This window comes from Dermacentor silvarum, chromosome 1, assembly GCF_013339745.2.
Source record: "Dermacentor silvarum isolate Dsil-2018 chromosome 1, BIME_Dsil_1.4, whole genome shotgun sequence".
NCBI classification, from domain to species: Eukaryota; Metazoa; Arthropoda; class Arachnida; order Ixodida; family Ixodidae; genus Dermacentor; species Dermacentor silvarum.
In genome coordinates this window covers 38,241,267-38,266,882 of record NC_051154.1, presented here as the reverse complement: position 1 = coordinate 38,266,882, position 25,616 = coordinate 38,241,267, and the positions used below count along the sequence as shown (strand labels likewise).

At 48.0% G+C, this 25,616-nt stretch overlaps 2 protein-coding genes across 2 annotated transcripts in view; both read right to left on the bottom strand.

The window, feature by feature from the left end:
- Positions 1-3,755, bottom strand: part of LOC119460774 (delta-1-pyrroline-5-carboxylate synthase) — a 4,900-nt gene extending 1,145 nt beyond the window's left edge. Inside the window, exons 1-4 of the mRNA XM_037721863.2 lie at positions 3,032-3,755; positions 2,687-2,914; positions 1,454-2,621; positions 1,298-1,393 (exon numbers count right to left, since the gene is read on the bottom strand). Coding sequence (XP_037577791.2) covers positions 1,298-1,393; positions 1,454-2,621; positions 2,687-2,914; positions 3,032-3,649 — 2,110 coding nt within the window. The 5' untranslated portion in view covers positions 3,650-3,755. The remainder of the gene's footprint in view (positions 1-1,297; positions 1,394-1,453; positions 2,622-2,686; positions 2,915-3,031) is intronic.
- An 11,606-nt stretch (positions 3,756-15,361) lies between these two features.
- On the bottom strand, positions 15,362-25,582 carry LOC119460849 (60S ribosomal protein L26). The gene is made up of 3 exons (XM_037721963.2): positions 25,476-25,582; positions 24,822-25,008; positions 15,362-15,686 (listed from the first exon to the last, which is right to left on the bottom strand). The coding sequence occupies exons 2-3, from the start codon at positions 24,990-24,992 to the stop codon at positions 15,417-15,419; spliced, it is 441 nt and encodes a 146-aa protein (XP_037577891.1). The 5' UTR covers positions 24,993-25,008; positions 25,476-25,582; the 3' UTR covers positions 15,362-15,416.
- Positions 25,583-25,616: the final 34 nt, after the last annotated feature.

The following is a 25,616-nucleotide window of genomic DNA, read 5'->3' as shown; positions in this document are numbered from 1 at the left end:
AAAACGGGACTAGTCTGTGTTGATATACGTATCAAAATATTCGCGTCACCTATGTGCAGGCCTCAGAACGTAGCCCCGCGTTTGCCCTCTCCTAATATGAATCAAATTATGGGGTTTTACATGCCAAAACCACAATCTGATTATGAAGCACGCCGTAGCGGGGGACTTTGGAATAATTTGGGCCACCTGGGGTTCTTTAACGTGCACCTAAATCTAAGTACACGGGTGTTTTTGCATCTCGCCCTCACCGAAATGCGGCCGCCGTGGCCGGGATTCGATCCAGCGACCTCGTGCTTAGCAGCCATAGCCACTAAGCAACCACGGCGGGTGTCCTATTACGAATACTGCATGAGCCCAATGCATTGCATTCTAACTCTGCTAACTGTGGCGTTGGTAGCGGATCGTTTACGCGGCGATCACATGTAAGCGACTTTGAGTAGGAAGCAGGAGGCTGAGGAAAGTGCACAGGCTCTATTCTTAACGTGTGATAGTATACTACACACACTCATGTGCATGCCTCACAGTTATTAGTAGTGATAGGGTATTTATAGCAACGAAAAATATTACATGTATGTCTTCATTTAAGGAAGCTTAACGTATGCAGAAAATAACGCTATAGTCATTTTGTAATCAATTCTAACATTCTTGAACAGAGGTTAGTTTAGGGCGAGACGATTAGACACGAATTACCCAATTGAAAGGATTCGTGCGTTCGGCTACACCGTAAAGGTTACACGTCGCAGATGTTATATGCCAACCACATACTATAATTTGCCTATATGGAGCACGTTGATGACGCAGTCTTAGGTAGGATATCTTAATAAAACTAGAAAAACGGCTCATTCCTCTGATTTCTTCCTTCTGTGTTATTATTAAAGTGCCTGTTTGTTTTGCTTATTCTCGTATATTGTACTAATTATCGGCTTATGCGTCGCGTCCCCTCTTTTTTTTTTCTAGATCACCAGTGTGCGAAGAAGGGAAGTCTTAGGCCAAAACCAACGTTTCGACAAGAGCGTTTCATCAGGACCCTGACGAAGACAAGTCTATATATGTCGAAACGTTGGCTTCGTGATGAGGCTTGTTCGCCTTCTGTTGATCAATTCTAGTCTCCATGCTCCTGTGGCCCATCGTGGCAGCTTGCCTGCTCGCTGGCGTGTAGTGTATTTGCTTAATTGCTGTATCTGTCATGCCTGATGAGTGTGCGATCCCTTCTCCTCACAAAAATAAGAGCAAGAACACAGTGCGAACCCGCAAGCCGCCAACGGCGTCTTGACAAGACGAGAGTGGAAACACGTACCTAGCCCGAAGCGATAGCCGTCAGCGAACCGCGTGCTGCAGTTGTGGAAGACACAGGCACTGTCTGCTCCCTGAAGAAACCGCTCTGCATTATCCTCTGCAAAGCAAGGAATCGTTTGGAGCAAGCCTAGTATGAGGCCTGTAATTCCTCACTTACTGTTCTCCGTGACGATTGTGTCTGTGTGAGAGCTGCCGTGCGTGTTGATGTGCTCGAGAGCCTCTTCGACAGAGTCGACCACCTCGACGGCACACTCGAGCCCGCTGTATTCGATGCGCATGGAGGGTGCCGGCGGTGGCCCGAAGGTGAGCAGTTGCGCTAACCGAGGGCCCGAGTACAAGCTCACACCACGCGTCTTGAGTGAAGAGCACAGCTCCGAGAGCAAGCCGCCGTCCACGTGGTCGCGGTGCACCAGCAAGGTTTCCATGGCATTGCAGGCTGCCGGGTAGTCGCACTTGGAGTCCACCACAATACGCATGGCCTTTCGCGGGTCCGCTTCTCGGTCCACGTATACGTGACAGATGCCGTCGCTGTGACCTAGAACGGGAATGCCACGACTTTTACGCTGAATTTCGCGCACCAACTGGTTTGAGCCCCTGGGTATAACCAAGTCGATGTACCCCTCGAGCTGAAGCAGTTCGTCTACGTCTTCACGCGTGCTGACGAGGGCGAGAGCGTCGGCAACGCCGTACGGCTTCAAACACTCCTGCAGGAGCTCCCAGAGACAGCGGTTTGTATGAGCGGCTTCACGACCACCCTTTAGCAAAAGTCCGTTGGCTGTTGCCACCGCAAGCGCGGCCACCTGCGGCAAGCAGTCCGGGCGAGCCTCAAAAATGACGAGCAGAACGCCGATGGGCACCGTCACCTGGCTCAGTTCCATGCCTTCAGCCAGGCGCGTCCTACGTACTACGCGGCCCAGCACATTAGGCGACATGTTTGCGATAGTGCGCAGTCCGTCAGCCAGCGAAGACAGTTTGGCTTGTGTCAGGGTCAGGCGCGCCAGCATAGGTGCACTGAGGCCCTGCTCCCGCGCTGTGGTTAAGTCGCGCTGGTTGGCTTCCATTATGACTGGCGCGCGCTCTTCCAGCACACTAGCCATGGCCATCACGGCCTGTGAGCGCTGCGCCGCTGTCAAGGACTCCAGTGTGCGGCTGGCCTTTCGTGCGTCGGCGGCCAGCGACTCAAGGGGGATCGTCTTGGAGCGGTGCTCGGTGAAGAAAGTGCCCACGCGCTTGCCTTGCACGATGCGCGTGATCGCCATTTCCTCGAAGCCACTGCCAATAACCACGGACACGCCGCGTTCGAGCGCCCACGAAGCTGCCTTGATCTGTGAAAGAGAGAGAGAGCGCATTAAGAAACCCGCGACACAGCACGCAGCGCAGCCTGACTCACTTTGGACTCCATGCCTCCGAGGCCTGCCTTAGATTTGGACCCGAACTTGATGGTCCCATTGAAGGCAGGGTTGTAAGTGTGTAGAAGTTTTGCACCGTCCTGATTCGGAGGGTGTGTGAAGATTCCTTCCACGTCAGACATCATGAGCAGTAGGTCGGCATCTGCCTGGACGGCCAGGTGGGCCGCAAGGCTGTCGTTGTCGTTCAGACCCACTTCGTCGCTATGTGCCTGCGCGCGATTAGCTCATGATCTGTCGTGGAAACACCGAGACAGTTCTCGAATGATGTCATTTAGCAGCCTTCTGTTTAATTCAGTGGCTGCAAAAAGCGACTGTCAGTCACTTACCTGTTCCTCGAGCTGCGGCGAGGTCACAGCGTCGTTGGTGTTGATGATGGGTATGATGTTAAGGCTGATGAGCTCCAGCAGCGTCTTACGCAGCCAGTGCCTGCTCTCCGGGTTGTAGAAGTCTGGCCGGGTGACTAGCACCTGGGCGATGTTGACTCCGTATTGGCTGAACATGGCGTCGTAGAGAGCCATCAGCCCGCTCTGACCTACGGCAGCTGCGGCCCGCTTCTTGGGGTTTTGCGCCTCCTCGGCGGCTAGCCTCGAGCTCCTCTCACCACGCAGAGCCAGTGTCTCGCGCATCGACATGGACATGCGCATCTCGCGGTTGAGCCGCAGCCTTCCGAACGCCACGGCGCCGCTGGTCACCACGAGCATCTCGCGGCCCTCGTTGTGGAGCTGCGACACCTGCTCCACGATGGAGGCGAGCCGGCCCAGCGCCAGGCCGCACTCGTCCTCGCGCGTCAGCACTGCGGTGCCGAGCTTGACCACCACACGTCGCGCGGCCGCCAGCTCGCTGCGGTACGCCGCCGGCCTCCGACCGACCGCGGCTCGCTGCTGTGGCTCCAGCCCGGCACGGCTGCTGTAGGCCAGGCCACGGGCGCTCGCTCGAAGCCACATGGTCACCCCGCTCAGCACCGCCCAAGGACTGCTGGCAGGCCGTCCAACACCGCAGACGACTTTTGACGCGTGCCTTATCAGCCCTGCATTAGCTGGCGCATGGCCGGTGCATGCATGCATCTATCTCTCTCAACAGCAGCGCGCGCTGTCGGCTGAAGTGAGCGCAAAGAGCGTGATACAAAGGCTTCCCCGTATCCGTCGTCGAGCAAGGTCGAGAGTGGCTGGAGAGCCCATTTGTCGCGGATTCGCCTCTCCCGAGTCAATGACAGGTGAGATACGTTCGCCAGTCACGGCTGCCAATTGCTCGGCGATGCTGGGCCCACGTGCAGAAGCTAACGTTATCCGTGTTGCACAAGCACACATTTCAGAGGTCAAGGACTTTTATGAAAGTAGGAAGCACGATATTGCGTTACACATATATGCCGATGTGCTCCAGCTTTCTGACATTTTAGTACCAACCAAAGGATCGCTATTAAAAAAAAGCATGATATTGCGTATTAACTCTCATTACCAATAATTATATGTATCACATGAGACCATACGGGCTTTCACATAGCATTCCATATGATCATAAGTTATCATTGGATGCTGGAGTTATGAGGTAAATGGGTTCTTTTGGATAAGGATGTTGACTTTTCGATACGCGAGCAGCGCTCGGCTTCCCAGCACCTCGGCCCGACTTTTTCTTCCTTTAACTATAGATATTATATAGATCATGTGCAGTGAATATCCCTAGAAAGTACTGCACACAGTGGCCACGAGTTCCAGGCTGCATAACGCACTGCATTGACGTACCAGACCTCGTTTCGATGATGCTGTATTGCTGCCGACGTCTTCGCTGCGCTCTAAACGTCTCTGATTGACAAAACCAAGAAACTGCAAGTCATCTTCGTTTTACTCATGGACGTTGCTCTCACGTTGGAATACCTCTCTCTGCATCTTCTCCACACCGAAGCGCGCTTTATTTTGTCAAATGTCGAGCATTGGCTATCTCAAAAGTACTTGCTGACGGCCTATAGTTGGTGCATATATACTAGACATAATTATTGAGCGCAAAAAGCGCTTGTTCCGTATCCACCCCCCTTTCCTTTCATGCTGTGCTCGTTTTTTTTTTTTTTTTTTTTTTTGAGCTCAGTAATTATGTCAAGTTGGTTATCTTGCGTTCTGCTTATCTACCCACTTCTCGCTAATGCTTCGGCGCTGAAGAGATCACCACGACTAACACTTCACTGATTATTTTTCTGATTCCCTTAGGGAAAGATTTTCGCTGCCTTTTGTGCATATCTAATCAATCCAGTGAAGCAAAAATAATCAGGGAACAGAGAGGCTGGATTTGATTTTTACTCACCAAGCTTCATAGCAGCGGCGGACATCAGAATTTGCGCTGTAATCGCCAATACGATTATTAATTATTATCACACTACTTAACTGCATTCCCTGCTTTTCACAAGGCTCGGAAACTATCGTACTTAAAATCTGTCGCGAAGTGCATTGCAGTTCCAGTTTATACGTTTATGCACTGTGGGAAAAGGGAGTACAAAAAATATTGAGCAATGCATTAAACGACACATTTTGATTTCATATTTTTAGGAATGGGGCTAAGTACGAACCTTCTATCAAAAGTTTATGCTTGGAGTAGTTTGCTTTGAGTAGTTTGAGTAGTTTGTTGCAGTTTTTTATAAAGTTGCTAATAAAAATTTAAGTGAAATTCTGTTCATTAGTAATTAGACAAGCGATTACCTCACCAATTTTGATGTCCATCAGTGCTGAAAGCCTTATGAGTAAAAATTATCAAATTATCGTTTTGTCGCGAATCCGCTATATTTAATAATACGAAATAGTTGTCGCATAAACACGCGATAAAGCTAACAGACAATGAAGCCAATGAAAGCACAAGAAAAATCTATTATACAGCTCATATTTTAAAAAAGGAGTAATTTACCCTGTGCTTTTCTTGGCTTCATTGCCTGTTATTGGTTTCACATTGTTGTTACTAAAAAATATAATCCTCTGATTATTCTCGCTCCATTCCATAGCGAGGGCTTAGACTCTATGGTAGCCTTGATACCTTGAGGTAGCGTACAAGGGTTATTGGACAGTTTCCTGCTCCGAAGATCGCGCGCGACGTAACGCATGCGGTTTCATCGACATTCCACATCATGTTAGTGAGCAGGCGCCGGCTATACACTTTCAGAGCGAGGTTATAAATGCAGGTGCTCAAGAGAGTGGACGGAGGGATAGCCGTCGCCGTAACTCAACTGGTAGAGCCCCGCACCCTTCAAGCGTAGGTTGCGGGTTCGGCTCCCACTGACGGTAAATCATCTTTATTCCAATTTTTCTTGCAATTCATCGTTTTTGTTTCCTTTATGAAGAACTTGAAGCTTATCGCAAATTTATTCATCACCCCTTATTAATGATATGTTTCAATTAAAAACCAGTAATTTTCCACTGTGCTTTTCGTGGGTTCACTGTCTCGGCTTCACATCATCAATACACTGAAGAACCGTTTCTCTCTTTTGCTGTTGTCGTTACCTCAATCCTGGCCCCTCACATGACTGCAAGGGGCTAGTGTCTTCTGCGTAGCCACATAACCTCCCGTTTCAAGGCCTTTCGAGGCAAACAAGGAAACAGATTTAACTATAAAAAAAACGTTCCCTTCGCCACCGAAACATTTATAAAAATTAATAAACATAGTACTTAAAAAGAACCTTATAGTAAAAGTTTCTACCCGAGCGAGTACAATATACTCCTGCGTAACTACTCAGGAAGAGAGTGGTGTGGATCAGAGAGCAAACGGGGATAGCTGATATTCTAATTGACATTAAGAGAAAGAAATGGAGCTGAGCATGCCATGTAATGCGTAGGATGGATAACCGGTGGATCATTAGAGTTACAGAATGGATACCAAGAGTAGGGAAGCGCAGTCGAGGACGGCAGAAAACTAGGTGGGGTGATGAATTTAGTAAATTTGCAGGCGCAAGTTGGAATCAGCTATCGCAAGACAGGGCTAATTGGAGATCGCAGGGAGAGGCCTTCGTCCTGCAGCGGGCATAAATATAGGCTGATGATGATGATGAACCACTCAGTAGCACTTTTTCTTTCCTCACCATCTCCTTTACACTATACAGTACATGCATATAGCGCAGTTACTGTCGTGTGTAGAACCGTTTCAAAGTTTCAGGCTACACATATTCTTCGCACATATTATGCAACAAAAGTGAATACTGTATTGGTCTTTTTGTTTGGTTCTCCAAATGCTGCTGACCTAGCGCCAATCCAAACGATAGCCGTCTTTCTGTGAACCTCTTCCTGTAAACATCGTAATTTTAATTTTGATTAACAATGCCGCTCTAAAGGCTACATGCACTGCCAAACATATACCCCCCCACCCCCCGCCTTTTTTTTTTTACCCGAAAAAAGAAAAAAGTGAACTGGCTCCCAACGATTCGCCGTTGTGCAAAATATGCGCACCAAGTTCATTTACGTACGCAGAACATGCAGCGTTGTATCAATTCACCGCAGTCTCTATAAGGCGAAACGAGTCGCTTGATCAACACCAGCCTCTGTCGCAAATAATGAGAACAGCGCGTGATCCCCTAACTTCGTCACAAAATGCCTTGCTCTAAACCAAGGTTGTCGAGAGACTGACGTAGCAAATTGCTTCTGCGTGAGGTTACCGGTCCACTGTCCCCGTTCACTGCGCATGATCCATGAGACTCTCGCAGGGTATGGACAGTTCTTATTACATCGAGTAGCTGCAAGTGGCACTGGCAGCGTGCATGCGCTCCGCGTCGCCTGGGCATGCATGGTGGTGTTATATGCGCGGCCTCTTGGCAACCTCGATCAAACAACCCGACGTACGATTTATGGCGCGAGGGTTTGGTTCCTCCAGCATGGAAGTCCAGCCGCCTCGTTCCACTGCTCAAATCAGGCATATGACCCGTAGACTGCTAAAACAAGAGCGCGAAAAAACACAGACATAAAGAAAGGGCTGGACACCACAGCGCTATTTTGGGTGTTTTTTTTTTGTTTTTTTTTTTCGCGCTCTTAGCCTTGCAGTATACTAACACGCTCAAGCATCCACTCTGGTGACCCTTGGATACTTCTTGCTGTCCCATTTCTAGGAAAGTTGATCGAGATAATGGTACCGGTGCGCACAGAGTGGCATCTATAGAAATAAACATATGGGCTGACGCTATAGCCTCAGCTTTCGGTGCGGATGTTTATCTACTCATAACATCATTGACCTTGTCTCGTCTGGAGCTTACGATAACTTAACTTACCAAGCCATCTTTGACGCCTTGGAGGATGTCGAATCAGGTGGCTGTGCATATATAGAGCTATTTGAAGGATATGTCCTTCTCTGGGAAAACAAAGGATGACATCGCACCATGAAAGATGCCGAGAAGTACTACAAGGTGTACTCTCGAGCCGCACGCTCTTCATACCCTAGCGCTCGTCGGTCTTTGTTGATTCCCTTCTCCGATTTATTCATGTCTCAGTCTATATGCAAATGATATATGTATTTTGGAATCTGGAGTTAGGCGTCCGAATGTGCGTGCTAGACTCTAGGAAGCGGTCACGCTAACGTCAGATTGCCTTCGAGGACGAGATTTGGATATATCATCTAAGGAGTTCTCTTTGGATGAGAGAGAGAGAGAGAGGAAGACGGGCCGCATTCCAGGAGCAATAATAAATTGCAACATGTACTAGACCTGTGACGTTTCCTAAAGAAAAGAAAAAAACTTACTATTTTACCCGTGCTTTATAAGTTCCCACTGGAAGGTAGTGAGGTGCGTCTGTGTGATCGACACTTTTCTGTTAAAACTCACTGTTTCTGATTATCTTATATGCTACAGCTCGCTTTTTCTCGGCGTGTAGAACGAATCTCTGTGCCCAGCAGTCTGCAACAAGCTCAAGCCCTGTCCTTGCATGTCTTGACCTTCCCAGGTGTGCATCTACGGCAATTGCAGTCATCACGCGTCATGGACACCACATGCATCGCTATGTACACTCTTGTCGACGTTGCGGGTGCCTCTCAGACACTTCGCCCCGCTTCTACTGCACTATCTCACCCCCCTTCCTGCGACTATAGACCATGCACATCAGGGGCGTAGCCAGAAATTTTTTTTCGGGGGGGGGTCAACGACCTGAGCGTCAGCTTTCTTCGACGTGACGTGATCGATAATACACATCGGTAGCTTGAGCAGACTCTATACGTGCATATCAAAGCCATATGTCATAGGCGAAGTGCGTTTCACAAGTCAAGGGAGGCTATACACGTGAAAATGCACGTGTGACCAGGCTATACCTACTCACATAGCAGTAGCTTGTTCGCTGCGTCTTTGCGCTAGAAAACTTAAGTCGCGCAAAAACTCGTAATGTTTTTTGTTTTTTTTTTCGAAGCTTTCGTCGCCCTGCTCCCTCAAACTGCATTTCCTGCGGCAAGTGCATAGGCCACTGTGTCTTCCGCTGTGTGCAAGCGAGCAGCCGTCATTTGCCTTTACATCAACAGATTCAGAATTTTGCAGAATATTTCACCGCAAAGCATAGATATGACATGTGTACGCAGTTTTAAGTAGTACGTGCAACTCATTTCTGCTTCACTTACGCCGGCGCTAACAGGAAGCGGCCTGGTACCTCACAGAATCTCGACTGATCGGCCGAGATTCTGTGAGAACAACAAATGAAATATTGGTTGCCATCGCTCTTCTAAACATCCACCGTATCTCAACCGTATTCCGCTTGAGATACTGAAGCACTACTTTTGTGCCGCATGTGCCTCGGCATCGGGGTAAACTGCAAAATGTACCAACCTCACGCAAGATGCTTCCTCTACAGCACAGACGATATGCGGTGAAAGCCAATGTGCAGTGCAGCAGTGATAGCACCGTGTGTTCAGGCAGCACAGGCTACCTTGGTCAGTGCAAGATGGAGAATTACGTTAGGAAATGTTCACTTCCATAATTCAGGCGGAAGACAACCTTCGCACGTTTCATTCATGAGATATTTCCGTTTATGAAGCGCCACCCTACATATCTGTGGCTAAGCCAATTTGTACGTTGCCTGATTTACCAGCTTCTGCGCCAGCGCGGTGCGCCTTGAAGAGTCGATCCGCACGAGCTTCTGTAAACAAGCGGCACTTCGAAGTATACGTATGAAATAATACACTGTGCATGCATTGTGAAGTAAAGAACGAAATAAGATATACAAAACGCTGTCAATGAGAAGCTTTCAAACGCTGTCACACGTATGCGAAATGTTTAGGTCGCGATAATGCTCCGACATGGATTCGTTTTAAGGGAGGAGATTAAATGCACAGTCGGCCAGAAATGAAGCGATCAAACCTTCAAGCCCAACAGATTGTACTACCAGGTCTGCCCCATTTCTCAAACGACTATTGAGTGATTGGTACTGGTCATGCTGCGATAAGAAGGTGCTTTTGCCTGAGAAGCGACTGTTTACATGCTGTAAACTCACAACAGATCGAGCCATGCAGCAACGCAGCTTAACAGATTACCACACGCTGCAATGGCGGCATCTCATTTTTGGCCAGTTGAAAAGTTGATGCCCTGAAAGCACAAATCACTGTCACAAGTGGAGTTTCCATTTTTTTTTTTTTTTTTTTTTTCAGCTGCAACGAGCGCTCTCGGGTTCAGAATGAATTCTTCCGGAGCAATGTCAGCCCCGGTGCGCTATAGTAATCCGATATTATGGAGATGACGCACGTTGATGTAAACAGGGTGTTAACTTACGGTTATGAAGCGAAGTGAGGACGGTCGTCAGCGCAAGCACGCAGTTGACAGAGGCAGACGCGCAGGAGATACTCGTCGCTGTTGAGCAGCCGTGCAAATGCGTACGCGCTGAGGTGTGGTACCCAGGGGCGCGAACTGGAGAAGCGGCGCAACCCGATCGTCTTGGCAAGCAGCGGGCGGCCCGTCAACAAGGGATTGTCTCCGCTGGCTCGATCGACTTTGGATGCCGCTCCTCGGAATCCCGCGCGACTGTTCTCTCGGAGAGGAGGCCGGTTTTATTTCGCTAGTCAAGGGCGTCGTTTTCTGTGACAAGAGCTTGTGGAGCAGCTTGCAGATTTGTGATTCATCACTCCTTGTCATCAGTGACAAGGAGGCCACTGCAGCACGCATGCACTCCGTGCAGATAAACCTTTTATTTATCGTTCGTATTTGAAGCAGTGATGACCCCTTCTGATAAAACTATCTATGGTAATTAAAACATGCAGTTACAACTTACAGGTAGCGCATCAGTACCGTATATGAGACTTTATTTGGAGACGTCGGTAGCATATATGTCAGCCCGTAACATCAACATCAACAGCAATGCAGGCTTCTGCCATTAGTTAAAATACTTTTCCATAAATAAAATACGCGAAGACGCAGTAACATGGCGACAATTACAAACCAACACATGCCCCCATTTAAGCAGATTACACGCAATACACCCTGCACTGTACTCGTACAAATGCCCCCTTTGTAACGACTACGCTTCCCTATATCACACCACATGGGCGTGCCCCAAAATACAGGTAGCCCCACATATACCCAACCCCACACCCGAGCAGTGGGAGGCCGTGCTGACTAGCTCGGACCCTCGTGACCAACAACTGGTGCGGCGGGCCCGGGAGACAGCAAGAGCCGCAGGAGCCCTGGACTGAGGGCACCTCCCAGCACAAGCAGGAAGACGCCTGCTTGTTTGTTTCTCTTAATAAATGTTTTCCTCCTCCTCATGAGGATGTAAGGCAAACGCAAAAAATGTCACTTAAAGAATTTAAAAAAGAAGTTGCTGTTTCGGTTCAGAGAGCGTAGCAGTGACCGTGACAGCTACTGCAGTGCGTATTACGCGCTAACACTGGCACTGCTGTTTCGCGTAGTATCTGTTGCAACCAACGTTCGATGTAGAGCACGAACTGTCCGCTCAAATAACGGTCCGTCAAAAATCGAGCTTCGTATGTAGCCCGCCCGTTGTATGCGAAGGCACTTTGGTTCAAGACCGTCCGGTGCCCAACACCGAACGGTCCTGGACCCGTGACCAACGCGCAGTCTGGGCCGGATTTACAAGATCTCTGGTGAGAACGAGCCCCGTGCAGAGGTGTGCAATGACGAGAGCCGAACATCACAGGGAGCTGTACGACCGCCTTCGATTGCGCGGTGAACGCAGTTGTATACGTATGTGTGTGTGCGCGCATTCCTTCTTGTCCCTTTCATTCTCCCTTTCTTTTTTTGTAGCGAGAGCTACATTGGCCGCATGCTCGCCGTTTTGCTGTGGTCGGTGGCCTCACCGCAAGCTGAGCCATTGCCTAGCAACCGCCGCAGCTGGCAGCGCCATCTGGCATGACGTCAGAGGAGGAGCTGGTGAAACCGCGAGCTGAGCCGTTGCCTAGCAACCACCGGCGTTGCATCGCCCGAAGAGCCGGCGTTGCATCGTATATATAGAAGGGGCGGCTCAGTGGGATTCGTGGACAGATATAGAAAGTGAGTCGGAGAGACTGAAAGAAGCCAGGCTTCGTCGTCGGAACGAATCCAAGAGGAGGCAGAGAGCCGAGGAGACGGAGGAAGAAGGAGCCGCACGCCTCGAGAAACGTCGTAAGTACGAAGCGGCCAGGCGAGTGCATTCAGATGAGGATGGTTCGTCGTCTAGTTCGGCGTTTCGTGCCAGGGCCGCGGATCAACGACGGAATGAAACACCAAGCTAAACAATAACATTAACCGTACCTCTCGCTACGCACACCCAGGCATAACTGAGTTAAGCCACATCCAATTTTCTGCCCGCTGTTCCCTAACGCAGTGTATGGGAGCAAGCCAAGTGCAGGCTAACCTCTCTGCCTTCCTTTTCTTTCTTTCCCTGTTCAGTTTCTCCCTCAGATGCTCCGATGTAACAATCCCGTTTTCTGCACGCGTTGGGAAAATCACGGCTTTTGTATATCCCTCCTTCCCGACTGTCCTCGCACACCGAATAGCGCGCAATGTAGTGGCTGCCTTTGTCTGTTTATAGTTGCGAATATGAGTGTTTCTTTCGGTTGCTAGTTATACGCATCGTGCTTCCCGAGTCTTTAATTCCGAAGGCATTGAAGTTTGGTGCATACTGGCTTGTCTGTGTAATGCTCGCATTCGATGTTGCACTCACTACAATAAATTATCATCATCATCAGCCTATATTTATGTCCACTGCAAGACGAAAGCCTCTCCCTGCGACCTCCAATTACCCCCGTCTTGCGCTAGCTGATTCCAACTTGTGCCTGCAAATTTCGTAACTTCATCACTTCACCTTGAATATGTGTTTCGATTTCTCGTGAAAGTAATGTGCGCCTCTGAATAATACAGCTCAAGGACTAGAACTAGTATGTCATCTGCAACAGACGACTTTTAAAATTTCTGTAAAACTTAAAAATGATCACCGCGTATAGCACTGATGATACGTATATCGGATGTACGGTCGGCCCATATTGGAATTCGGCTGCGTATTATTTTCCGGCGGCCCCGCCTATAATACTAAATCTCTTGGTACTTTTATAAAAAGAAGCCAAATTAACAATTAATTTAGACGTTTCGGCCGGGGTCCAGCTTTCATCAAGAGTGAAATTGCAAGTACCCCTGCAGAGCCCAATCATGACCACTAGGGGCGCGATCTTGTACGTGTTCCAAAATGGAACGGAGGCGGTCCGTTCCATCGAGCCGCACACGATTGGTCAATTTCAACCGCGACGTTCAAATTGACCAATCGTGTGCCGCTCGATGGAACGGAACGCCTCCGTTCCATTTTGGAACGCGTACAAGATCGCGCCCTAGATTACTTTGCCAGTTCGCAAACTCCGCCGGGATGCAGCGGCAAAACGTGGCCCCTTTCGGTTCCCGCTCGCGAGGTGGCGCTTCCGACGCCGTTGGCCTAAAGTCCCTTTACGTTGGCCATCATGGTTACGGAGCCTGCGTGCTGCGTTTAACGCAATTTACGCAGTTAATTCTGTGTAAGGGGAGTTATTTCCGAGATTGTGAGCAAACGTTATTTCGATTGTGCAACTACAGTATCGTGTCAGCCACTTTGGCGATTCCACACGGCAGAGATGCGACTGAGATACCTCAATCTAGCTAGTGCTATGCGGGACTCTTATCCATTCAGCTGTGAAGATATTCGTGTTCAGTTCTTTTTAATTCAGTAATAAGATTACGTGTTTACGGTGGGTCACGGAACATAAGTATCTCATGCCGCCGAAAATATTGAAACCTAGTACTCGTTTGTTCGAGAACACTCAATGCCAGGATACGCGTTTTTTTTTTTTTTAAACAAGATACCAAAGTACTTCAGTGAAAGCTCGCCATTTTTAAGGCTATAAAACACGAAAGACGACGAGAACAACACAAGTCAAATTGAAAACAATGTATTAAGGCGAAAACCGTAGATGGCTCATGGGCCGAAAAATCCGACGTCTGGTGTTACGGCACCTAAATTCATGGTGCCACCAACAAAGGCTGTGGTTTGACCACCTGGGGTTCTTTAACGTGCCCCCAATGCACGACACACATGCGTTTTTGCATTTCGCCCGCATCGAAATGGTGCGGCATTTAATCGCGCGATCTCGTGCTCAGCGGCGGGTGGGGAAAAGAAATTATTAAAAGCCCTTCTACTACTGTGAAGATGGAAGCCAGCGAAACTGACTATGGTTGGTCTGCTTAATGAATATTGCCCCCACAAAGAATGGCGTATCATCGTTAGGCGTCACCCAACCGAACGTCTACTAGAAGCTGGCCGAGGCGTGCACCATTGTCGGGTTCCTGGAGGGCAAGACGACGCTGACGTTTGGCCTCAACATCGCGCTCCCTCAACTCGGGAGCGCGGTGAAAAAAAAGAAAACGTTAGCGGTAACGAGTTTTGAACCTACGACCCCACGCTCAGAAGCAGTGTCTCACCCACTGCGCTAAATGGGCGCCTCCTAGATAGTAGGCCTGTGCACTCCGCTTTACATGGTACGTGGACCGAAATTCCCATTGCCAAGCCCAGTGCAACGAAAGCGGCGTCTAAATCACCGCGGCTTACTCGGGAGTGTCCCCATTAGATTCTATGGCAGTCAGGCAAGATAGCATGACGTCACGGATCGAAGTGCACAGGCCTTGCGCTATCTAGGGCCGGTATTTTGTAGGGATGCCTTATTCTATACTAGTCTTATCATCCACCGCTCACGGCCGGCTGATCCCGTTGATAAGGTGAGCGGACCGTCGCTCTGACCACTGACCAAGCGCGAAAAGGCATTAGCATCGGAAAGCCACCGCTACAAAATACCGGCCTAGGAGACGTTGGTCAAGCGTCTCAACGCGCTCGCTTGCCCGCGACTTCGTAACTCAATGGGACCGCTCATAACGCGGCGTTCAATTGCTCATTGGTGCTTTCGCATTCACAACTCATAGGTGCTTAGGTATGTCAGGCCGTTCTATCATCACTGGTCTTGCAGACTTAAAGTGCCCTTAGGCAGATGGAAACCTTCGACGGTTATCGTTCTTGGGTCGATTTTCATAAGAAAAACCTGACAAACGAATGTAGAGACGGGAGGTGGCAAGTCAGAACCGATTGTGAATCTTCCTTACACGAAGGAACAAGTTTATTTTTCACAGGAATGTAGGCACATTAAAGCTGTCAGTACTGAATGGACTCGTGCAGAGATAAAATTGATCCGATCCCAGCACTGACTAAATTCGACCACTCAGGACAAGCCAAGCCCTTTATTAAACAACTCAGCCAGCTTCTATGTGGGTTTTACACTTTATGTCTCCATGGCCACACTCTCCTCTGTGTGCTTTCCCTTGCCCTTGTCCTTGAGTTGGCGGCCTCGTGCACGCCTTTCGAGGATCTTCTTGCGATCCTTGTCCATCTTCAGCTTGACAATCACCACCTTGGAGGGGTGAATGCCCACGTAGACAGATGCACCGTTGGCCTTCTCTCGCTGAATCCGCTCAATGTAGATCACATACTTCTTGCGGTAGACCTGCACCACCTTTCCCACCTGCTGACTCTTGTGGTGTCCACGTACCACCTGCAACAAGTCATCACAATTAGGCCAATGCACATACACCATACAAAATGCAATCCTGCTCTGCTGGGTGTTGCAATGGCAAACCAAACTGTCGCAGGCGGATTCATTTTTAATGCCTTAATCTTTCCACTGTTGTAAAACTGTAATGTTACCCTTCACTTTTTTTTCTTTCAAGTTTTCTCTGAGTCCCAGCGCAACTTCTCTCCAATACATCTTCTCAGTGGCCATCCACTGCTGCCACGACTAGTTCAGGCCATATGAGCGAAGTGGACACCCTCTCATGCCTCCACACATCCTTGGTTTACAGACAAGAACACTCAATGAGTTGCTGCTTTCACTCGCTGGTCTCTTTAAAAATGTTAAATAAAGCCTTTCAATAAATTTCTATCGCTCAAAGTTCGCACTCGAATCACCACTTTGCATTTTCACATATAGTACTTATCGCACTTGCCATTGCATATTGCAAAGCAGGAAAGCTGGTAGCTACTGCTCTGCAATACCGATTCCACCATAAATACATGACTGTCGGGCGCCATCTCTGCCAGTGCCCAACCCACAGAATCCAATGTTGATGTACCCACACTGGTCATCTGGACCCAACCAAATGGCAGTAAATAAAAAAGGTAACTAGCTGACCTGATTTTGTAATGGCATTTCACATTCCTGGCCCACACCCTCCCTCCCTCAATATCATCCTGTGCCCCTACCAAAAACCCCAATAAAATGATGGAACACATCCAGACCTCCCACACAGACCACACCAACAAACCTCTTCCAGTGCTTTCTACTAGGATAAGGCACACGCACATTCCAGTCATGCAAAAGCTGAAGACTTGAATCATGCAAGTAGAGTAAATAATTATATAATGTGCATCTGAGTCTAGTATATAAAGCTAAAGCAAACACCTTAATTCCTTAATAACGGTCATGGTTACCTCCTATAATACAAGTTAAAATTCTGCCCAAGCTGCTGCATATGTTCACACACCTATGCAGTTCCCAATATAACCAAAGAAATAGCATGAAAATTTGTAATGTGCAAGCTGTAAGCATACTGGTGCACCATGTTCAGAGAAGGCACAAATCAAAGCCAACACCACAAGGATGTCATGTGTTGTCTCCTGCCAACACCAATTTCACAGTGCGTGCTATCCAGCAAATAGGCTGTATCAAAGTGCCTTCTCTCGTCGACTTTATAAGTATGGGTAAGTTGGCACTGGGGAAGCGAATGTGAACATTCACTCTGTATTTGCCGTCTGTTAAGGTAATAGGCTGGAATGATTAGCTCCATGAGCTTGAACTAATACACTGTGATGCAGTACACCTGGTCCAGCCAGTCTAAGAATTGAAGCAATTTAGGAGCAGCCACATTAGCATTTTGTAGCAGTTCTGTAGCACAAAATGTTTGAGTTTTGGATCAGTTGGAGAAAAGCAAGTGCAAGATATTTGGTGCGGGTGATTACTACTACACAATTGTTAAATACTTCCTTAGAGCAAATGGACACAAGCAAGACGGACTGACGTAGCCATTTAGTTCACGTGCCCAGAGCAGAAAACACTGCAAACAGACTTTATTTGCCTGTGTAATTAGCACTTGTAGACTACTGAGAATAGTTTTATGCAATCAGACATAATACAAAAGCTACTAGAAATGCAAAAAAAAAAACAATTCTGTTAAACAAAAATGCCTAACCGCGGGCCCGAGGAGTCGACGCTCGATGTGCTTACTCAGCAGTCTGAAGTGCCGATGGAGTCAACACTTGATGTCCTTAGTCGCGAATTCCTAAACATCGAGTGCTGAAAGCAGTGGTGCAACAGCCAAAATAGGATGTGGAGCAATTTATGGAGCAGGAAAATCCAAATTTGGAGCAGTTTTGCAAAGAACGTTTACTCATAAAATTTACCCCACATAACGCACCCACCAACTTTGCATTAGATTTGTGGGGAAAAAAGTGTGTTCAGCACGCGAGTATATGCGGTAATTCACATTAGCAGCGTAGGTGAGGGCAGGGACACGATCGAAGATCGTTCGCAGTGCGCATTGTTTTGCCGTGCACGGTTGACCTAGGCCGCACCCAGCGAAATTGAACATGCGCTCCATACGACATCAATTGTGTCCCAGCAGTGCACTGCACGCAACTTTTCTCGCCAAACATGGGGAAAGTACACAATTTCTTCGCGAGTTTTTTTTTTTTCTGACGAGCAACTGACAATTATTTGGCGTTTCGGTAGTGGCCTCCTGTTTCGGATACTATTACGATTTCAGATATTACGGACTTCGGATAAAACGGACATGGTGATGGTGGTCCTGCCCTTTGCATCGGGTCTCCGTAGTTGGCCCTGTCCAGACCAGCGTGACCACATAAAAAAAAAATCACGGAAACATCTTTTCGTGAACTTCAGAAAAAAATATATATATAAATTTGCACAGTCATCGGCTCCACGCTGCCACCAAAACTCGAAGCGTTTCTTGGTCACCTCCGCAGCCCCGACTTCCTCCATCCTGAAACCAAAGTGTGGTAGGCAGCGCCTGTGTGCGGGCTGGTGGGAAAATGTCACCGCACTCCAGGACCATGTTGTGGAAACCCCCTCGGTGAAGCGTGCTCTCCAAATGCGTGTGCGCAGCACACCCGCACTTGCCTCCGCCAGCAGTGCACTTCCCTTCGAGTTGTCATAACAGCACTCTGTGCGGATTTCGAGCTTCTCACTCCGATATAACTTGAGGGACGACTTTTCTTCTGTGGCACAGCTGCCTCGTTCTGTCGACCTGGAACCGTGTTTCGGCTTCTGCGCCGCCTCCTTTAGACCGATTGTCGGTAATCCAAAGTGCCGACGCAGTGCAGCTGTTCTTGTCCATTTCGTCGACTTGTCGGCGAAAATGGTGCGAACCATCACCTGTCGTGCGACATTCTCCTCCGGAAGCCTCAGTAGCCGATTCTCGTATGTCGCATTTGCTACCGCCTCTCTCACGGTGAAGGAGGTCCCCCTGTATCGCTTCCACGAGTGTGCGCCTGTGCACTCCCAGCGCCAGCCTGCCTATCTCTCTTGCGCCCCTCTCCAGGAATTCTCACACTCCCGAGGAGAGGCATAGTACGGCGTTGCTGCCATCTTCCACAGCGCTTGCATCACCTCATATCTACTATACGACCACAAAGACCTCTGGCACAGAACTCCTTTTTGCCTGGCTGCTTTGCCTCTCATCTCTCTCGTATGCCGAGAAGTAGTCCGAGCTGGTTGTCAGTCTGATGCCTATATATTTTGTGCTGGCGCTGCCGAGGATTGGGTTGCCCTGTAGGCTTTATGGTGTGTCGGGCCGCGCGTCTCGTGCCCCCCAAACCAACACCACACACTTTGTGGCGCTGAAACTCAGTCGCGTCATCTCCTTGCCACATAAGTAACAACTTCTGCAGCTCCTCTGGAGAGCCTGCAATGAGCGCAAAATCGTCAGCATACACCAACGCTGGGATCCGTCTCTGCACCAGCTGCCCTCTCTCCTTATGCCTGAAAGTGAAGCCACAATCCAAGGCATCGAGACGTTGTACCACCCCTGCAACATATACCATAAACAGGAGTGGGGACAGCGGACAACCCTGCCGGAGGCCTCGAGGTATTTCTATCTGCACAGTCTTATGGCCATCCCACTCCACCTCTGCCACCAGATCACTGTAGATTGCCTGAAGCAGTACGCGATCCTCATCAGCCAGGCCCATCTCTGCCAGTATCTTCCAGAGGATCTCTCGGCCCACACAATCACAGGCCTTAGCTATGTCCAGGAAAGCCACATACAATGGAACCCCGGCCTGGAGCGCCAGCGTGATGACAAAGAGGCTGTCCTCTATGACGTCCCTGCCAGAAACCCATCTGAAGCTCTCCAAGAATTCCCACTGCCTCCACCCACCGCTGGAGGCGTGCCTCCACCACTTGCATGGTCACTCGATGCAGGACCAAAGTTATGGCAATCGGTCTGTAGTTTGTGAGGTCTCACTTATCACCTGAGCCTTTGCACAGAGGTCTCAGCTTGCTTCTCTTCCAATCCCCCGGTACCTTCTCCACAAACTCCTCGACCCTCGCCTGTGCTTTGGCCCCAGCGTCTTGATCAGGCTCACCGCTATCCCATCACACCCTGCTGCTGTCCCTGAATCCACTCTGCTCACCGCTCTCTTAAATTCTCTCTCAGTTGGTGCCAACCATAGATCGGCAGGTTCCTCAGGTGTAAGCAGCACATACAAGCCAGCCATGTCTTCAGACAGGGTGTTGGATTATCAGGGTGGTCCGTTGTAATGACAGTCGATGGTATATATGTGTGTGTGTGTGTGTGTGTACAGCAAAAATCGGCACCGTTTCATTGCAATGTGGTGCCTGTTGCCACATGGAACCAAACCCTTGCTAGTTTTGTACATTGCGTCGCCTACAAAGCTCGCGCCATCAGTGCCGGGTCGCAGGAGTACCGTACAAGCGAATTTCCCGTAGAGGATACGTACCCGCTCCGCTCGTGACAGCGCACACGGATACAGCGAGGATTTTGTTGAGTGAACGCGGCAATGGCGAATTACGCTCGTTACTGCATATACAACACGCTGCACTGCAACCAATATTCTTCGGGGCCCTCCACTACCAAACACGCCGTCTCATCTGGGCATGTGTTTGGATCTCGTCTGCACTAGCGGATCAGACTGGATTGCATAGCGATGTCCAAGCTGCAGGTTGCCAACGCAGCTTTTGTTTCCCTAGCATAACCAAGAAATTTCGCGAATGGTCAGGCATTTTGGCGCAGCGCGGCGCAATTTCAACATATATCGCGGTTTCGGAGCAGCTCAGCGCAAAAATACGAAATTGGTGCAGCTGTTGCACCCCTGTGAAAGGCTAAACCACGCGTCCGATCGAGGATTCTCATGCGCGAAGTCCGCGTCGCAGATGCTCGAATGCTTAGCCGCGGGTCTGTCCACGAACGGAGGGATTGGCCACGATACTGCATGTGAGGTCCGCGTAGCGCCCAAGGCAAAGGTGGCGCTTTGGCACAAGTTGCAGCACAATGGCGCAGTTAGACCACCACTGACCTACTGTAAAAGTAGGTCAGTGGTGGTAAAACCTCAAGTAAAGGCCATCACAGCCCACAAACAGGGAGGTTCCTGGACGCTCCAGTGGACAACATGCCCGTGACCACGGAGGCCCTTAAGGTAAAGGCCCATGAACTTACGAAAAGTCGAGGCCTTCCGAGAAGCCAGTCATGACTAAATTAGCAGATTTATGAAGCGAAAAGAATTTTCTTTGCAAAGGCAGACTGGCATGTGCCAGAAGTTACCGCAGGAATTTGAAAAGAAGCTGTTTTCAGCAGTATATTTTATTGTTGCGACAAAGCAACGCAGATCAACTCAGCCAGATTGGCAACGCCAACCAGACTCCGGTGTATTTTGAATGCCTGTCAACTCCACAGTGGAGTTAAATGGGGCCGAACAAGTTCGCCTGCTTTCGTCCGGCAATGGCCACAAGCTGGTGCCCTTTCTTGTTTTTAAGCGCAAGACTGTCCCAAAAGCTGCAAACTTTCACCGAGGTGTTTTACTGCATGCCAATGAGAAAGGTTAGATGGACACCGACCTCGTTCTTGACTGGATAGACTGTGCGTGGCGCAAGAGGCCCGGCGCTAGCTTAGGTCTCCGCTCTATGCTTGTGCTTGATGCCTACTGATCCAATGATGGGCTACATGCTGCTCAGTTGCTGGTGCAAAGGTGTCCCCCGACAACAATCATGAATCATTTTCTTTCAACAGCAGCAGTATGAAATGTTTGTGTCACTGTGAAATGTTTGTGACCAGCATGTAAAGGACAAGCTGCAGTTTGCCACACAGACCTGGTGGTAATACCGGGTGGGATGACTTCCCAGCAGCAACCACTAGACGTGTGCATCAACAAGCCTGTCGAGGACCGCATTCAGGCCCTTTATATTGAGTCACTGATGAATAGATGCCACACATTCACAGCCAGCAATAGGCTAAAGCGTGCCTTGATCGAGGAAGTGGCAAGATGGGTGGTGGAAGCTTGGATTGTGATTGCGACCACTATGGTCGTAAAGTCAAATGCGATGGATGGCACTGAAGACGACATGCTGTGGTCCGAAAGTGAAAGGGAGCTTTCTGAGAGCGATAGTGAATGAAGGACAGGCCTAATAAAGAGGTTCACTGTTAAAAATATAAAATTCTTCACACTTCTTTTCTTTCGGTCACAGAAGTCACGTGCACGTTAAGATTCTGGTAAATATGGTACTTTGAACAACACTTGAGTATAGCTTTGTTTTTTTGGCGCTATTCCTTAAAGTAACGATAGTTCTTGCTCACTGAAAGTTCAATTGTGCAGTTATGGTCCCAAAACTGCACAGTAGATTATGAGGGACGCTATAGCAGAGGGCTCGAGATCAATTTTGACCACCTGGGATTCTTTAACAAGCATGACAACCGAAACACATGCAATATTGGATTTTGCCTATCAAAATGTGGCGACTGCAAATGGGAATTGAACTTGGAAATAGCTGCAATTTGTAAGGGCCCCTTGGGCAACAGAAATATGCATCTAGCACGCAGATGAAATTATGGTTGGCAACTATAGAACTGCGAGCTGGCCAAGTTGGAATCAACTCAATTTGAAGAAGCTGCAATAAAAATGACCAAAAGCACGAAAAGACAAGGACACAGCACCATGTCTTTCCTTACTTAACGTCCTATTTATTTCACCTTTCACATTCCTGATGCACCACACATTTTATGAGCAACGCTGTTTACTGCCGAAATAGTTATGTACACAGGTGGTTTACAACCTTTGCTGCCCTGCAATACACTAAAAGCAAAATTCTGCAACCCTGTATTTCAACCTCAGCCAGATTAGTAGAGACAAAAGAGCAACATGCACATACAAAAAGGAAGCAGACAAAAAAGTGTCTTAAAATAAGGGCCTTTATCTCGGGTAAATCACAAGCAAATATTAAGTTGCCATCTCGTGGAAGCAGGAACCCTACTTACTAGAGTGTACAAAACTATTCATCCAATGATGGGCTACATGGTGCTCAGTTGCTGGTGCAAAAGGTGTCAGCATGATCATGAATGTACAGTGGCTTTTCATTTTCTTTCAACAAGAACAGCATGAAATGTTTTCAACATTTGTGGTCAGACCACCGCAAGAAGTCAGTAACAGTGCTGCCATCCACACTAGTGTTCCTGTATTACGTTCTGCATTCCACACAGAAAAGCTAAACATCTAGTACCTAGTTTCAGTAATGGTACTGCACAGTTAAACAGCATGCAATTTATTGTTCTTGTTCCTGTATTACGTCCTGCATTCCACACAGAAAAGCTAAACATCTAGTACCTAGTTTCAGTAATGGTACTGCACAGTTAAACAGCATGCAATTTATTGTTCTTGTTTTACAGTGACACCCTATCTGCAGTGGTACTGCAAGCACAAAGCATCAAAGTGCAGCTGCAAAGCTCTATGCTAACCTCAAAATGCCAATACACCATTCCACCCATACATCAAGTAAAATTAGAACTTGTTCACCTTCATTTCAGGGCATGGAGTACATTCACAAAATACTATGGGCTTTGCGTTCAGTTAATCGCATTTAAATATGAATTGAGTCATCCAACTCAATGAACTAAAACAATCGATATGATCTTATGAGAGATTAGCAGTATTGTTAAATAATAATTACATTGGGCTTTGTGGGGCTTAAGTTTGGCACTGTTGCAGACTGCATACCCCACTTCTAACATGCGAAAAGATTGATGAGAAATCCCATCCTAAAGCTGTTAACAGGGCTGACACTCCATCGTGGGTACTGAATAACGCAAGATTGTTGAGCGACTCATTTAGTGTAGAATTAGGACAATGCAGCTTTATATTTCTGGCTACCTGCAATATTGCTTGGCCTTTGTGGACACAGCACATTCACAAGTTCTCGAGCAGCTCCTTAACTTACAGCTGAATCTGAAGTGACTTCAGTGGGTAACTGCTAAGTTCATGAAATACAGATGCAATGCAGAGTACAAACAATTGGTGAATTGAAAAGGCGGGCTCTGCCATGCATGAAGAATATGATACTGAGACAGTCCTACAGCCTTTGTGAATAGGGAGAAATAAGTGCGCAAGACCGTGACTTGTCGATACCACGAGTGTCGCATTATGAAGTAGCACACTAAGTGTACAGCCTGTTGACAAGAAGTCTTGCTTCTTCCCTCCGCATCAATATTTTGGTGTTTAGACATCTTACTGAACTCCCAAAAATGGTTTTGCAATGCTCACAATGTTGCTAAAGCTAGCAAGGCACATCACGAGGTGAAGCTTAGCATGCGAACACGATTTGAAACAAAAATGACTACGAGTGTTACATGTGCAAGCACTGGCAGCACCACTACCATAAATATTAAATCACTTCATAATGTGCATACATGGTGCCTAAAACAACATACCTAAGGCATCCTAAGGCGTGTTTGGTGGAATAAATTGGTTTTGGGTCTCGGTGAACGTCTAACAGCATAAGAAAGATGGACAAGACAAGAATGAGACAATACATCAGTGCCCGCGTGTGTCACCTTGTCGTGTGTCATCTTTTTCACGCTGTAAAATATTCACCATGATGCCTAAAGCAGTATTAATAAAGTATTACTAAGGTATGAAAACTGGTAGACCAAGCAGGTAAAGTGGCCAGACTACAGACAACCTAGTTGGGCCACCAGATTTGTCATACCATGCCTCCACGAATATGCCTACGCACGTGTCATAATACGAATATCGCCATCAGTGTAGTTGGCCGAACGGTGGCAAAATTACGCAGCTCGTAGAACATTTAGTAGCGTTAAAATATTCGCAACAGCAACATACTAACGACGAACTTTAGTTCCAGTGTTGCGCGTAGTAGAGTTCGTCATGTGCATTACGTCCGCAAGGATAAAACTTGTTTCGCATCGCGAATTAGGAATTGAATCATGCGAAAGCGACAGGCCTGCCTTCTGGGCTTTAGATTAGCAGTATTTGCAACTAAGGATGCTGGCGGTGACAAGCAAGAATTTAATGGAAAGGCCATGCTCTCGCCACTACGGTCACGCACGTGGGAGCGAATGAAGGGCAACGAGTTGAGAACATATATTACCTGAACTTCGTCGTCTTTCCTGATGGGCATGCTGCGCACATTGTACTTCTGCCGAAGATCCTTCGACAGCGGTGAGCTCATGATCTTTCGCCGAATGTGTGATGGAGCATTGAAGTGCCTTTTCCTGTTCTTCCTCCGCGAAGAGGACACCAATCGGTTGAGCTTGGCCATGTGGTCCTTTTAAGGCCTTGAAAAAAGAAAAATGAGAAAACACAGCAGTACTTAGTAATGTCGCAAACGCTGCAATACAGTGACAAATCAACAAAATGGCAATGGCGATCGACAGTGGAGACGGGGCATGTGTAAATTCAACGTTAGCGAATATAAATAGAGGATGGCATTAATCAAAAAAAAAGTACAGCCTAGTTACAGAACCCCAAATAAGTGGAAACAGCAAGCTATTAAAACAAATGCCAGAAAGGTCAAGAACGTCAGAACACACCAATGGAAACACACTAATGGAAACGCACCGTAGGATGGGGCCTGCCCAAAATAATCAATAAGAACGTTTTTCTAGCTAAGAAACAAAAAAATAGTACACAAGTGGTTAAAACAAGGCACTATTACACGCGAACGGCACCAAAACGATTCAATATTTGCGACAGAATTTCGAGATTTGCTAAGATTTTCACAGCAACTACATTCGCCACTTACATATGCCTTCCAGCAACCAGAGAAGAAGAGGCACCGGCGTACTCTTGTTTCAGGGTCTATGGTCTACAGCTTACTCAAAGTTTCCCAAAATGTTTTCACAAAAGCAAGCTATATGACAATTAAAACAAAATTATAAAAAAA

Bases quoted from the DNA above. Each gene is read 5' to 3' on its own strand.
- LOC119460849 (XM_037721963.2), bottom strand. From the start codon at position 24,992: ATGGCCAAGCTCAACCGATTGGTGTCCTCTTCGCGGAGGAAGAACAGG. The intron at 15,687-24,821 runs GTAATATATGTT...GACTTGTTGCAG, and splicing joins GGAAAGACGACGAAGTTCAG to GTGGTACGTGGACACCACAA.